General features: G+C 30.2%; 1 protein-coding gene across 1 annotated transcript in view; it reads right to left on the reverse strand.

The window, feature by feature from the left end:
- Positions 1 to 3044: 3044 nt before the first annotated feature.
- The window catches only part of LOC128393495 (nephrin-like), a gene marked incomplete at its 5' end in the record, with an annotated part of 44814 nt that continues 35004 nt past the window's right edge, over positions 3045 to 12854 (reverse strand). Inside the window, 6 exons of the mRNA XM_053353678.1 lie at positions 3045 to 3322; positions 3409 to 3507; positions 3600 to 4056; positions 4134 to 4296; positions 4389 to 4688; positions 4847 to 5158. Coding sequence (XP_053209653.1) covers positions 3266 to 3322; positions 3409 to 3507; positions 3600 to 4056; positions 4134 to 4296; positions 4389 to 4688; positions 4847 to 5158 — 1388 coding nt within the window. The remainder of the gene's footprint in view (positions 3323 to 3408; positions 3508 to 3599; positions 4057 to 4133; positions 4297 to 4388; positions 4689 to 4846; positions 5159 to 12854) is intronic.

The raw sequence follows: 12854 nt of genomic DNA on the forward strand, positions 1-12854 counted from the left end.
TAAAATAAAGATAAAAGATTAGAAAAAACGCGCCATTTCAAAGCTTTAATATACGTTGAAGATAGATAAGAGAATGGTAATAGCAAAGTGAAGGAAAACGATAATGCACTCTTTTCTTTATTTAATTTCATCATCTAATCTTTATTACCAATCTTTGTCCGGAGCATATAAATTATATACATTTAAACTCTTTTTAAGACAAACTTTTAATACTATCCTAAGGAAATAATTAAGGAATTATAAAAAAAGGAAAGGAAAAGATCAATTTCAAATCTTGATACAATTAAAATTAATCATGATTATAGCCTGAGGACCAATTTAAGAATTCAGAATACTATAGATAATCTTGTGTACTTAAAGTAATAATTCATTGATAAATTCAAAGATAAAATTGGTTAACTTAGTGGCTTTAAATAAGCATCAACCCTACACCACGTTGAGGTGTTCGCCTTGTAAGACATCTGAAAAGAAAAGAAGAAAAAAATGATGAATAAATAATAATAATGATGATATTGAAAGTAATTGAGCACAACGTTTAATGATATAAAATTGGTGAAAATATAACAGATAAAAGAAATAAAGAAAACAAATTGAATCAGCAAAAGCATCAAAGTAACTAAAATAAGTAGAAAATCGAAACGAGAAAATAATGAATGGGTACAAAATAAAAGAATACAAATAAAATGGGTAAATGAGTAAAATGAGTACAGATAAAAGAATAAAATAAAATTGCAAATTTTCACCAATATTAGTAAGCCTATGACATGGTTATTGGTTAGGATTAATGAATCTAGCGTTTTAAATAACATATTTTTGTACAATACTTTTAAATTCATTCACAATAGAATGTGGAATTTTCATGGCTAAGGTATGAATTGATCCAAAATAGCAAATCTTGCCCATGGGTCTCGTCGTGGTACATTATTAACTTGGTTGGCACTTAGATTGTCTATTTGTATCCTTTTTTGACAGAAACTTCTGAATTGCTTTGCAGCATTCTTGTTTCCTCTAAGATGTCTGTATATATTTATTCCTTTAGTGTAAAAGGCTCCACAATATTTTCGTTACAAAACAAACGGATGCTTATTTCAATAATCCCCTTCATAGTCAGCAACTTTTTTATGTGTAATGTATTGTTCTTTTTCTTCTTGCTGTAGAGTGGCTCAGAAGCGGAGATTTTATAACTACTTTGGTAATTATTAAGATGATACAAAAATTGAGGGAGAGGTTTTTCTCCCTCTTCAAAAATAAAATGGCTGATTTTCAATCATTATGAGGACATGGAAAAATAAATAAAAGTTTTACATAGTAATAGTGAAAGTACACAAGATAGCGCAGTCATACACCCCATGCGACACATCAATAAATAGATAATTTTTCGATGATTTAATCAGACCAACTAGTATCATCATGTGACACATCATTCGAAAGGTAATTTAATGGAGAATTTTTTTGTTTGATTGATTATTAATTTTAATTGATAGATTATGGTTCACATCATTATCATCACCACTAGATGCTGAAGATCCAGCTTGAGGTAAAGGATTAACTGGGTCATTAGTTGAAGACACTGTGCCATTGTGAACTTCGCCATCTGAACCATTTTGTCTTAACGGGACTAACCTTTGCCCATTAGCTGCGTTCAAGAATAATCGTCTTTTGGCCATAGTGTCCTGTTCAAATCAATAGAATAACATAGCACATGTTTCAACGATCAATGATCTGGCCGCTTCCCGCTGATCTATTGAAACCATTAAAATTAAACGATAAAATACTGAGGCAATACGGGCAGCGACAAATGGTGATAAATTGATGCGTGACATTTTTGAACTAGATAAAAGATTATTCACAAAGGTCAAATAACGGTAAATAAAACAGAACGATGTAAATTTTCAAACTTTCTGACTCCACCCACCTGCGTTTTAGAGTGCATTGAATCTGCCAACATGTCAGTTTTGTATTCGTTATATACCGGTACTGGTTTGGGTCAAAAACATTTGGAACAATAGAATGAAGAAAACCCACTGATAATATGCATGATAAATCTTTTTCTTCCCCTCGGATGTTTCGTAAACAGTAGGATCAGGAACAGTATCGTCAACCTTATCAGACCATGATTCGTCAATTAAGAAAGTAGCAATAATCCATCAGAAAGTACCGAGTAAGTTAGCAGGTATGCCATCAGTAGAAATACAATCGGATCACCAATATACTGACGAGTAGATACAACTAAAATAGATACAATGCACTAGTAATGTAATCTGAAGATAAAATTATCACTAATACATTGTCGAGGTTTGACAACACTCGATAAAATATCAAATAGATGGTCCATACGAAACAATTAAGAAAACAATAAAGATAAACAATAAGAAACCTCCGACAGTTTTCACCTTGACGTTGAAATGCGTTATTTTACCAGTGACCTGAATGACCTTGATCTTTGATATCACAATTGAGTATCGTTCAAACTCATACCATTCAAGTCTAGAGTCTCTTGACTCTTAGTTGCTGAGAAGATCTCAAAAAACATCGCCAAAAATAGCTGAATAGCCTTGCATAAGAGATCGTATTCTGGATTCCACGTGAAGGATAACCCGATAATCAAAACGCGTTTTAATTGAACTGTGCCAAGACACCCGAGCTTCTTCAGGCGAATTATTCCAACGTACTAAATTAGCAGTCCGGTTGAACAAACTCAAGGATCTTTATCATCCTCGTGAGAGACAGGGAACTTTTTCCACTCTAATAAATGAATCTCATGAAAACTAAGATTATAAAATTAGTGAACCCCTCTTCTTCACTTAAAGCACCATGGGATGTATATGTCATCCCATGATAATCTCAATACATATATACATTTTCCTTCACTCTTGGCTCGAAAACATAAAGTTGTAAATTGGTGTTCATTTGTTACAAGAGATGGAGCTAAATGATTCGCTAGTGTGAAATTCATTACACTATATTATTATTCTCATGAAACGAATTAAATACAGAAAAATATAAAAATGAGCAAATTTTTTATAAAATTTTTGGTTATTATTGCTATCTCTTTACAATTGTTTAATTTTAATATAAAATAAATTGAAAATAATAGTTGATGATAGGTCAAAACAGTATCAATGTATAATTTTTGAGTTGTTGATCGACAAAATGTGTATATGGTCGTTGGGTCAAGCACTTTGGATTGTTAATTTGAGCTAAAATGTAAATTGTCTGTCGAGAGCACAACATAATAGTAATTATGAACAGTGATAGTAATTCATCAAACAGGCGTTGAAAAAGTATATTCATCATCATTTTCAGAGTATTCCTTTTGTATCTATTAATAAATGAAATAAAAGTTAAATCAAGTCCATCGAATCCGAACCTTAAAAACCGAAAATTTCGCCATTCGAACATATTTACCGCTCTTTTTGCAGGATAATTTGGTTCTAATTTCAACTTTGATATAGCTTCCAATGTTCTATTAAGACTTTCGTCAAATGGTATGTATTGTACAATGCACTGGACAGTAAAATAAAATGAAGAAAGAGTTAGTTGTAAGTTAGAAAAAAATGCGAACCTGAGCATGAAAAGTTTGAAAATTGGACATTTACCTTGTTGGCCTCATCTGTGGCAGATATTTGATAATCACTGTTCAATGACATTGATTCATCAACATGATCGCCTTTGATCACCGTTATATCATTGAATTCATTTGGATAATTAGCTGTTAAAATTTCACCTTTAACATTTGAATTGTTGATATTATTGAGTGAGGTGAACGTTAATGCATTTTCATTGAATTTCTTATCGTATCTACAATTGATTGTTTTGTGATTGTTTATCATATTATTACTTGTGTAATGTTTTTGATGAACAAAATGTTCACCTTTAATATTATCACTAACTATTGTATTCGTAGTTGCATCGATGTTTGGCTCTTCCGAACTGACCGATCCAACTGAAAAATTAGGGTCTCGTAAATTAGAGGATTGAGTCGATATGGTGAATTTATTGTAACGAGTTGAATTAATAACATCGGGTCCTTGATTGTCGAGCTTTTTAGTTGGTCTGAAACATGAAAATAGTTGAGAAATATCAATAAGTCAATACCTATTCTTAAATTGAGAAAGCACAAAGTTTCTTACTCAATAGTTTTAAGCTTCTTTTTAGGGTCAACTTTATCTTCATGATTACGAATTCTTATTATCAGTATAATAATAATGGCCACCAAGGTAATTGTTAAGATGAGCGCTGAGAACACGACAAGATAGGGATCCAATTTTTTCTCAGTTAAATTATCGGCTGTTCCTAAAGATAAATAAGATAAATTGTTTAGCTAAATTAGTACAAAATTGAAAGGTTTAAAATATATTTCGATAATTTGGTTAATGAATTTTTACCAAGTTTGTGCTTTTGAATGGGAAGCGTTTGAGCAACAAGTGTAGTTGTATTAGAAGAACCTCTAGGATTGGACGAGTACACATCGAATATGTAATTTGATCCAGCCGTTAGTCCGTTGACAAGAAAATTTGGTGCATAAATTGAAGTCAAATTAAAGAGCAGCTTTTCCCTGCGATAGTCATAAACTTGTAAGTAAAATGTTTGATTGAGTCCACCATTATGTCCAGGGGTACATGAGACTGTCAATGATTCGCCAGTTTGATTACTGACAAGACACTCAGTCATACGCTCAGGGCGACCTAAAGTATAAAAGTACACAAGAATTTATATCATTAATTATCATCATTAGAATTATTAGAGTTTGAAATAAAAAGCTAAACCAAATCTTAAGCATGGAAAGAATCATCTGAATTTCGAAATATTTTTAGTCAGAATTTATTACTAGAGTGAAACATACCTGCAGGCATTACGATAAATTGACATGGATTATTAATGATTCCGATTTTATTACGAGCAGAACATATCAAAGTACCATAATCATCTAATCGTCTTGGTGAGTAAAGTAGATCACTTAAAAATAGAGATGATAATGAAGGTTTGGATGATGAAGATTCTGAGCTGGGATAAACTTTCTCAAGTTGAGTATCATTTATTTTCCAAATGATTTCAGTAACACCGGGCTCAGCTTCAATGGAACAGGAAACTCGAATAGTCTCACCTAAGCCAACGATATAAATCGATTTTTGATCTTTAACACAAACCGGAGAATCTGCAAATATACAAAACTAACGATCAATTTTTTTTTCAACCCAAAAAATGATTAAAAAAAGTTTCAAAAAAAGTATGGAAAAGTAAACACTAGTTAATCATATAACCAACATTGAACGTTTTCTCATAATATTAATAGTGATATTGTTCATTACAATTCAATATATTCATCACTTTTGAAACATTTACTGACCAAGACATGGGAATAGAAGTGAAAAATGTTGACTCAATGGTTTTCATCACCTCTTTGTTGATATGATTTAATATTTTCCACATAAATATCGGTAAAATCTATCATGAAAAATCATCATGAACCATTGGAATTTGAATAAATTCATTCATAGTGAGCTCATATATATTGATAGTGTGTAACAATTGTATCATTTTTCATTTGTAAGTAAACACAATTCTCACCTTGAAGTTTTCTTACATCATAAAGGCTTACATGACAATCATCAACTTTATTCAAAGTTTCATGCAACCATTTCCATTCAATAATATATAAGAATAATAATAATACGACCATGATAATAATATACTTGAAAATGATTCTGTAAACTTTGAAACGTTATGATAACTATGGTTTGCACTTTTTAGTTTGTTTTCAATTTCATGGGTAAAATTAGGTAACCATCGGTGTAGGAAAAAAACTGGGTGAATATTTATGAAGCCATTTTATTGACACACTGTGAAAATATGAGTAGATAACGCACCCAAATTCATGATTTCAGATAAGTTCATCTAAAGCTTCAAGAGGGAAAGAGTATCGTTGAAACAAATAAAACTATTCTTAGTGAAAGAAAAAAACAAAACCGAAAACGTGACAAAAGTTTTTGATGAGTTAAACTAAATGAAATGTAAAAAATGAGATTACTCATGATTATCTTCATGAAAAGTTCATATTTTTATCATCATCATCATCATCATGGTGATCATGGTTATCTTACATATATCTTATAAATTTATGTTACTATGACTTTAAGCCTTAAGTATGCAGAGAGTATGACTCTTGCCATGAGTTCAACGAAAGGTTGGATATTGAATGAACACCATGGATACATGAAGCTGATTAAAAATACAAACAAATTTAATCCAATCAGTTTATTGTTTGAATTTTAAGCAATAAAAACTGTAATCATAATAATGTCATCAGAACATTTAGTTTCCATGTTATCATTGTTTTAACCTTTATCTTCATGATGTATTTAAATCAAAATACAAAAAGCGAATTAGTATCACAAGGGAAAGTTTTATTATTGCCAAGAAAACCACATGAAGTACCATGAAAAGTTTTCATTGATGCTGAATCATTAATAGCTTATGAGTCATTATCTTAATCCTTGTCATGAATATTATCACTGTTATTATATATCTTATCAGAATTTCATGTATTTATAACATTCGTAGCTAAATGATACAATGAACAGCCTTTCGTTAATGATAAACAATGTAAATTATAATGAGTAACATGATAATCTTTTTTTTTCACCAAGTGAATTGAGTATTCAATTTTCAGGGAATGAGGTTAAAGTTCAATACTGTGTCCATATCAGAGGTGACACTTTTCCTGAATGGGGTCGAGATCAATAACACATTCTTTGAATATGAACAAAGAATCTTTATTTTCCCTTTGAATCCAACAAATGCTTAAGATACATGATGAATTTACCCATTGATTTCATGCTGCAATTTCATGTTGACAGAATTGATGATTGATGCATCAATAAGTTCATTGTCTCTCACTGATTATTATCATGTGGCTATTTTATGGAAGAAGAGAAAAAAACAAAAACTGTTATCTCAAAATCTGAATATTTACCTGATGCCCTTAAGGTGATACACCAAATTCAATCTGTATCAATTTATTCATTATCTAACCTTTCAGTTCAATCATGATGTAAATTTACCCTAAAGGTTTATCAATGGTATCAATTCATGGTATTGATTTTATTCATTTTCCTCACCTTACCCTTCTACCGGTATTACTTTTTGTCAATGGAAAAAGCTCATCCAATAAATGACCTAAGGGTATTCTTAACTTATCAAAATACATACGAACAAAAAGTTCAATCTCTGTTACACAACAGGTAACAACAAAAGCATACAATAGTTTACCGATATAACGATGAATGATCATGAATACCCTTAGAACTTTTATCTCCCATGTTAACTAATATCCACCTACGAAGTGTAAAACTTTGGACATTTGACCCTATTCATATTAATCACCATGAATTTTATTCTCATTGAGAAAGAAAGAAAGAAAGAAAGAAAGAAAGAAAGAAAGAAAGAAAGAAAGAAAGAAAGAAAGAAAGAAAGAAAGAAAGAAAGAAGAGAGAGAGAGAGAGAGAGAGAGAGAGAGAGAGAGAGAGAGAGGAGATTCTTCAGGAAATTCTGATATAAATTGAAAACAACAGTCGAACAAAAAAATTCATAACAATCGGAAACGGAAATGATGAGACAATTAGTTATTCAGATAAATGACTGTAACTCATTAATAGTAATGTAAATTGAATAATTAGTTGTTTGTCGATTTGGTGATTGTATTATTATATTAGGTACAATTTTATCAGTATTACTAATTGCTAATGATTAAATTAATTCTCTATCTTTGTTTGATAAATAACTTGAATTCTATCTATTAATTGTTAAAACATAAAAAACAATTAGATTAAATAGTAAACATTAGAAGTGAATTTTTTTACTTCATCAATTGGATTCCTGAACTTTAATTGAATTAAATTTATGATAAAACAATTTCAAAGGTAGAATGTTAAATTCAATTAGTTAATCAACAGACACCACATCAGCCTACCCACTAATTATAATAATTAACATTTCCATATATTGAGAATACTTGAAATTATATTAAATATTAATGATAATTTCATTTTAATAATTATCATGATAATCAAGTGACGTTGGAAATTGGCAGAGGGAAATTTTAAACAATCGCATGTATGAATGAGAGAGAGAGAGAGAGAGAGAGAGAGAATGATATTACAATTAGGTAAATGGATTGATATGGTTATCGAGTTAAGTTGGAAGTTGGAAAATGAGATCGTATTTTAATTAGTAGCATTTGTTTCATTGGGAATGAGAAAAATTATCATGAAAAGGGAGTTGAAACTTGATGGATCGTATTAATTGAAAGTCTGAAAGATGATTATTATTTACTTCAATTAAATTATTTTCTTTTCTCAATAATCATAATGATAATATTTTTCTTCAACATTTTCTTTGGATATTTTTTTATCCTTGCCACTTGGTTTTCGAGAAATTTAATTATCAACTCGAAATAGTTGTCTAATGATAATTAAATTTAGATTGTTGATAATTAACATATGATAATGGAGAAGCAGTTTTAATTGCTTATTCTATTTCTTCAATTATCAGTAATTTGTTGAGTCAACTGTTATTAACAGTACAATTTACATGATCATTAGCAATTGACTTTTTGCATTAACCATTAAATGGATGCAACCCTTTAAATTATTGTTGTTGTTTACTCCTTTTGTATATCAACAATATTAATCAAAGTCAAACTGAATGTTTCAAATGATTAGTTCATTGGTTGTTGATTGTGATTAGTTGAGGGAAGATGATAATAATCTTATAGATAGAGTCGATTACTATCAAAGACACTGAATAAAATTAATGATATTGTAAAAACACACAATTTGTTTCTCTTCACGAGTAACTTATCGAGTTTGGTGTTGGTGGAGAGAGAGAAAGAGAAGTTCTAATCTTTCCTCTTGTGAAAATTTATTCATTTGAAGTTTTTTTGGTTTTTTTTTGCTAACAATTGAATAGAACCACGAAAAATTCATTGAACCCATTTGATTGACTGATTGTTGATTAACTAACTGTGATGGTGAATTCAGAAGAGGAAAAAAACTCGAGTCATGTTGCAGATATTGAGTTTCGATTGCAATGATAATGTGATCTAATGAGATTGGAACTTTGACTTTATGGTGAAATAACTTTTAAAATATCAGGGAATTTGAGATTTACACTCTTTTCATTTGATTAGTTTTCAACTTCTATTACTGTTCTCTCTCAATATCGATTGAAAATTAACATGTAATTGACACACCGATGAAAACTGATTATTGTTTACACCTTTGTTTCAGTGTTTAACCATTTAAATGGTTTCAATTTGAGATGAATCCATGATGATCATCAAAGTGGAAACCAGAGATGAATCTGATCTTTTACATTCTCGATTCAATGATGAGTTAATCTTTCAACTAGATTATAATTTCAGGATAAAATGTTTGCGATTCAGGATTTTATGGCAATTTAATTGATTCACTTAATCAACTCGCATTTTCATGTATTTTTACAAAACTATTCACAGAACTTTTGTTAATTTGAAACTGTTAACTAAATTGAATGTATAGCTGAGACTAGAAATTTCCTTATTCTCTCGCAAAGTGGCCTCAAAAAGTCCAATTCCCGAACCAAAATTTTCACCAACTCTAAAAGCTCTCAATGATTAGATTTATGATAGACTGACACAACGATAGATTTTTTTTTCTCACTTGTAGTGATCGATACTTTTTTTATTACTATTCTTTTGTCGCTTCATCATCATCAGCATCATAGTGAAGGAAAAACATGATAACCACCAAATGAGAAAATGTTTCAGTGGAATGAATAACTCCAAACTAATGACAACTAGATATTTTTTTCCCCTTTAGCTCTTATTACATTTATCTAAATCAAGAAACTATTATCATTCCCTTCACCTCAACTAAATCATCGCCAACATCATCATCCACTTCACTCTATTCTATCCTCAAGCTTGGCTCCTTCTTCATCTTTATCTTTACCATTATCTTCATAATCTTTTACATGTCTTCATCTTCAATCCATGAAAAATGTATATCCACTGTAGTTTTATCTCATCTTCATTTTGTATCATGTTTTCCCTTCCTTCAATTCTTATAATAGATTTTCTCCTTCTCCATCTTCATCAGCATTGTTTTTTTCTTCTCCTTCATTGTTTCTCTTATATTCAGAATCTCATTGTTTCTCTTCTGATCCTCATCATCTTTCAGAGTGAAAAAAAAAATATATATATAAACCCTCAATCCAACATCCAACTTTCCTCTTCTCATTTCAGACTAAAAATCTCTTCGACAAGATTGAGAAGGTTATTACATATACAATATTTATAATAACGACAGTTCCAGACAATATCCATGGTGCTCACGCAATAGCATCATCATCATCATCATCATCATCATGAAGATGAGGATAGATAAAAGAAAGAAAGAGAAAAATATTTATATATATTTCTATTTGGTCAGAATATGTACTTTCACTTATAATACACACTAGAATAACCTTATTTTTATTATCACTATTATTTATAACCCGAGGAGAGGGAGTGGATGTCGGATGAAAATGATGAAGATTATGAAGATAAAAACAAAGCAACAATAAAAAGAGATAGAAAATTAAAGTGAAATATGAGTTATGGGCGTTCGTCATCATCTTCTGTTCATATCATGTCAATGATTATTTATCAGAATGGATTGAATTTTTTTTTCTTCTCCAACATCATTGAGAAAACCATGAGATTCAACTTGTTGTCATGAACTTTTACATGAACATTTTTCATGATATCATTTCATTGACTGTGTCATCATCCATTTAGTTGAATATGTTACTTTGTTTTCTTTTTTTCTTTCCCTCATCCAGTATTTTCGATCAGCTCTTGAATAAAGAACAAAAAAATGTTCTGTTCGTTTTTACATGAATGATAAACATCATCAAAATGAGTCTCGGTGATTCATTGATTATCTTGGAATCTTTTTCTCTGACTATTGAGCTTTTTGTCTTATTCAGTCAATATCTTCTTTGATTATCAACATGAACTCAGATGAAGAGCAGAAGGGAAATTATTACAGCAGATGAAATTGGGAGGATCAGTTTTCCTTGGTGGAATTGTTGCGAATTTCGAATTTTATCAGTTTTTGCTTTCTTCTCTTTTCCATTAGCAACATGCATTCTAAATTTTTTCCATTCTTACTTTATCTTATAACTTTTTTCTTTTTGAATATTTTCTTGGTATTAAACATGATTACATTGTTTCTGTTTGACGATAAAGTTAATGGCTTCAATCTAGAATCGAGAAAAAAAATCACGAACTTGTCTTTTATTTATAATATCGACTGATAATTGTAATAAGCAAAGTGAGAAAAACAATGGAAGAGGAGAATCTTCATGTATTATCAGGATAATATTATCAAGATGAAATATAATTTATCTCATTTAGTTTTTTCTTCATTATTTAGTTTCCAAATTCATTGCCACTAATATCTTTTTTTGGCCGACTGGTGAAAATGAACTTATCATTAACTCTAGCTAATGGATTATGATTAAATTACCATAATCACTTTGAGATGTTGGCATGAAATATGAAGCAATCAAGCATATCATCCAAAAAAGGATCATAAGTTGTATCATTTACATCAAAACGACGCGGAGTTATCACTCAAACCTCAGGCAGTAGCAAACCAAGAAACTAGTGTTTCTTGAAATGATTACTAATAATAGCACAACCCTTTCAAAATTTGATAAAATTTAAGCTTTCAAAGAAGATGCTTTGAGTAAACTTCCACAAATGTTATTGAACTTGGTAAAAATTTCCAATTTTAAGACTATGGATAGATAAATCGTGACTATAATCTATGTGCTGTTGCCCGATGCATGGTCAAAGAAAAAAAATCAACTCGTTAATAAACCTATGACCTCTTGTCCTCCATCATCCAGGTAAAAACACATTGAGATGGAAGATCTGACAAAAAGGGTTAGGGAAGACATCTTTTATACGGAAAGTTGTAACCTATTCGGAAAAAAGTTGGACTCTGGCTTTATATGGATAATTCTTGTCTAATTATTAGTGAAAGTCTGGCCTATGATAATCTATCAATCGTTTTCGAGAAAAATCATATCAAAATCAAACCAGAGTCCAACCTTTTTATCCAAATAGGTTAGATGTTAGTCGACAAGAAATACATGTATGAGTTGATAGAGGCTCTAGCATTTCCAGATATTAGTGCTACAAAAGCCCTAACTAACTAACTTGTAAGTATAATAATATGCTCGCCGTTTCATATTGATCATGAATAAACTACTATCTCATCACTTTTAGTATGATTTTAAACGTTCAAACAATGTCAATGTATGCTAATCAATTTACAATATTAACTATCCCATTATTGACTACATACATTTCAATTTTTGTGTTTATATCATTATCTAGTCTTTCTCCAACAAAATCATCATAATTTTATAGTTTCACTTTCAATTTTGTCACAATAAGCTTTACCATGAAGGCCAACAGATGATAATGATGATAAAAATGATGAAAATGTAATGGATTTTATATAACTTTATAAAAGTAAAGACGGATGAACATATCTAAAAATTGCATCGGGATGATGATGATCATCATGAAGTTTCAAATGCAACTGTATAACTTATTGATTCAGAATTTCATGTTAAGAGAAGATTTTTCCGAGCTTCTATCCTTTTTTTGGATGAAGAGAAAAAATCTCTCTCCTCTTCAACCATGATGCTGATCATCATCATCGTCTCATGAAGATTTCTGTCAGTTTCCATTTCTTTTCACTTATAAAATCGTTCAAATAACATTAAGACTAACTGAGAAGATGAAGTTTTTG

Source organism: Panonychus citri, unplaced genomic scaffold, assembly GCF_014898815.1.
Source record: "Panonychus citri isolate SS breed McGregor unplaced genomic scaffold, ASM1489881v1 Contig00138, whole genome shotgun sequence".
NCBI classification, from domain to species: Eukaryota; Metazoa; Arthropoda; class Arachnida; order Trombidiformes; family Tetranychidae; genus Panonychus; species Panonychus citri.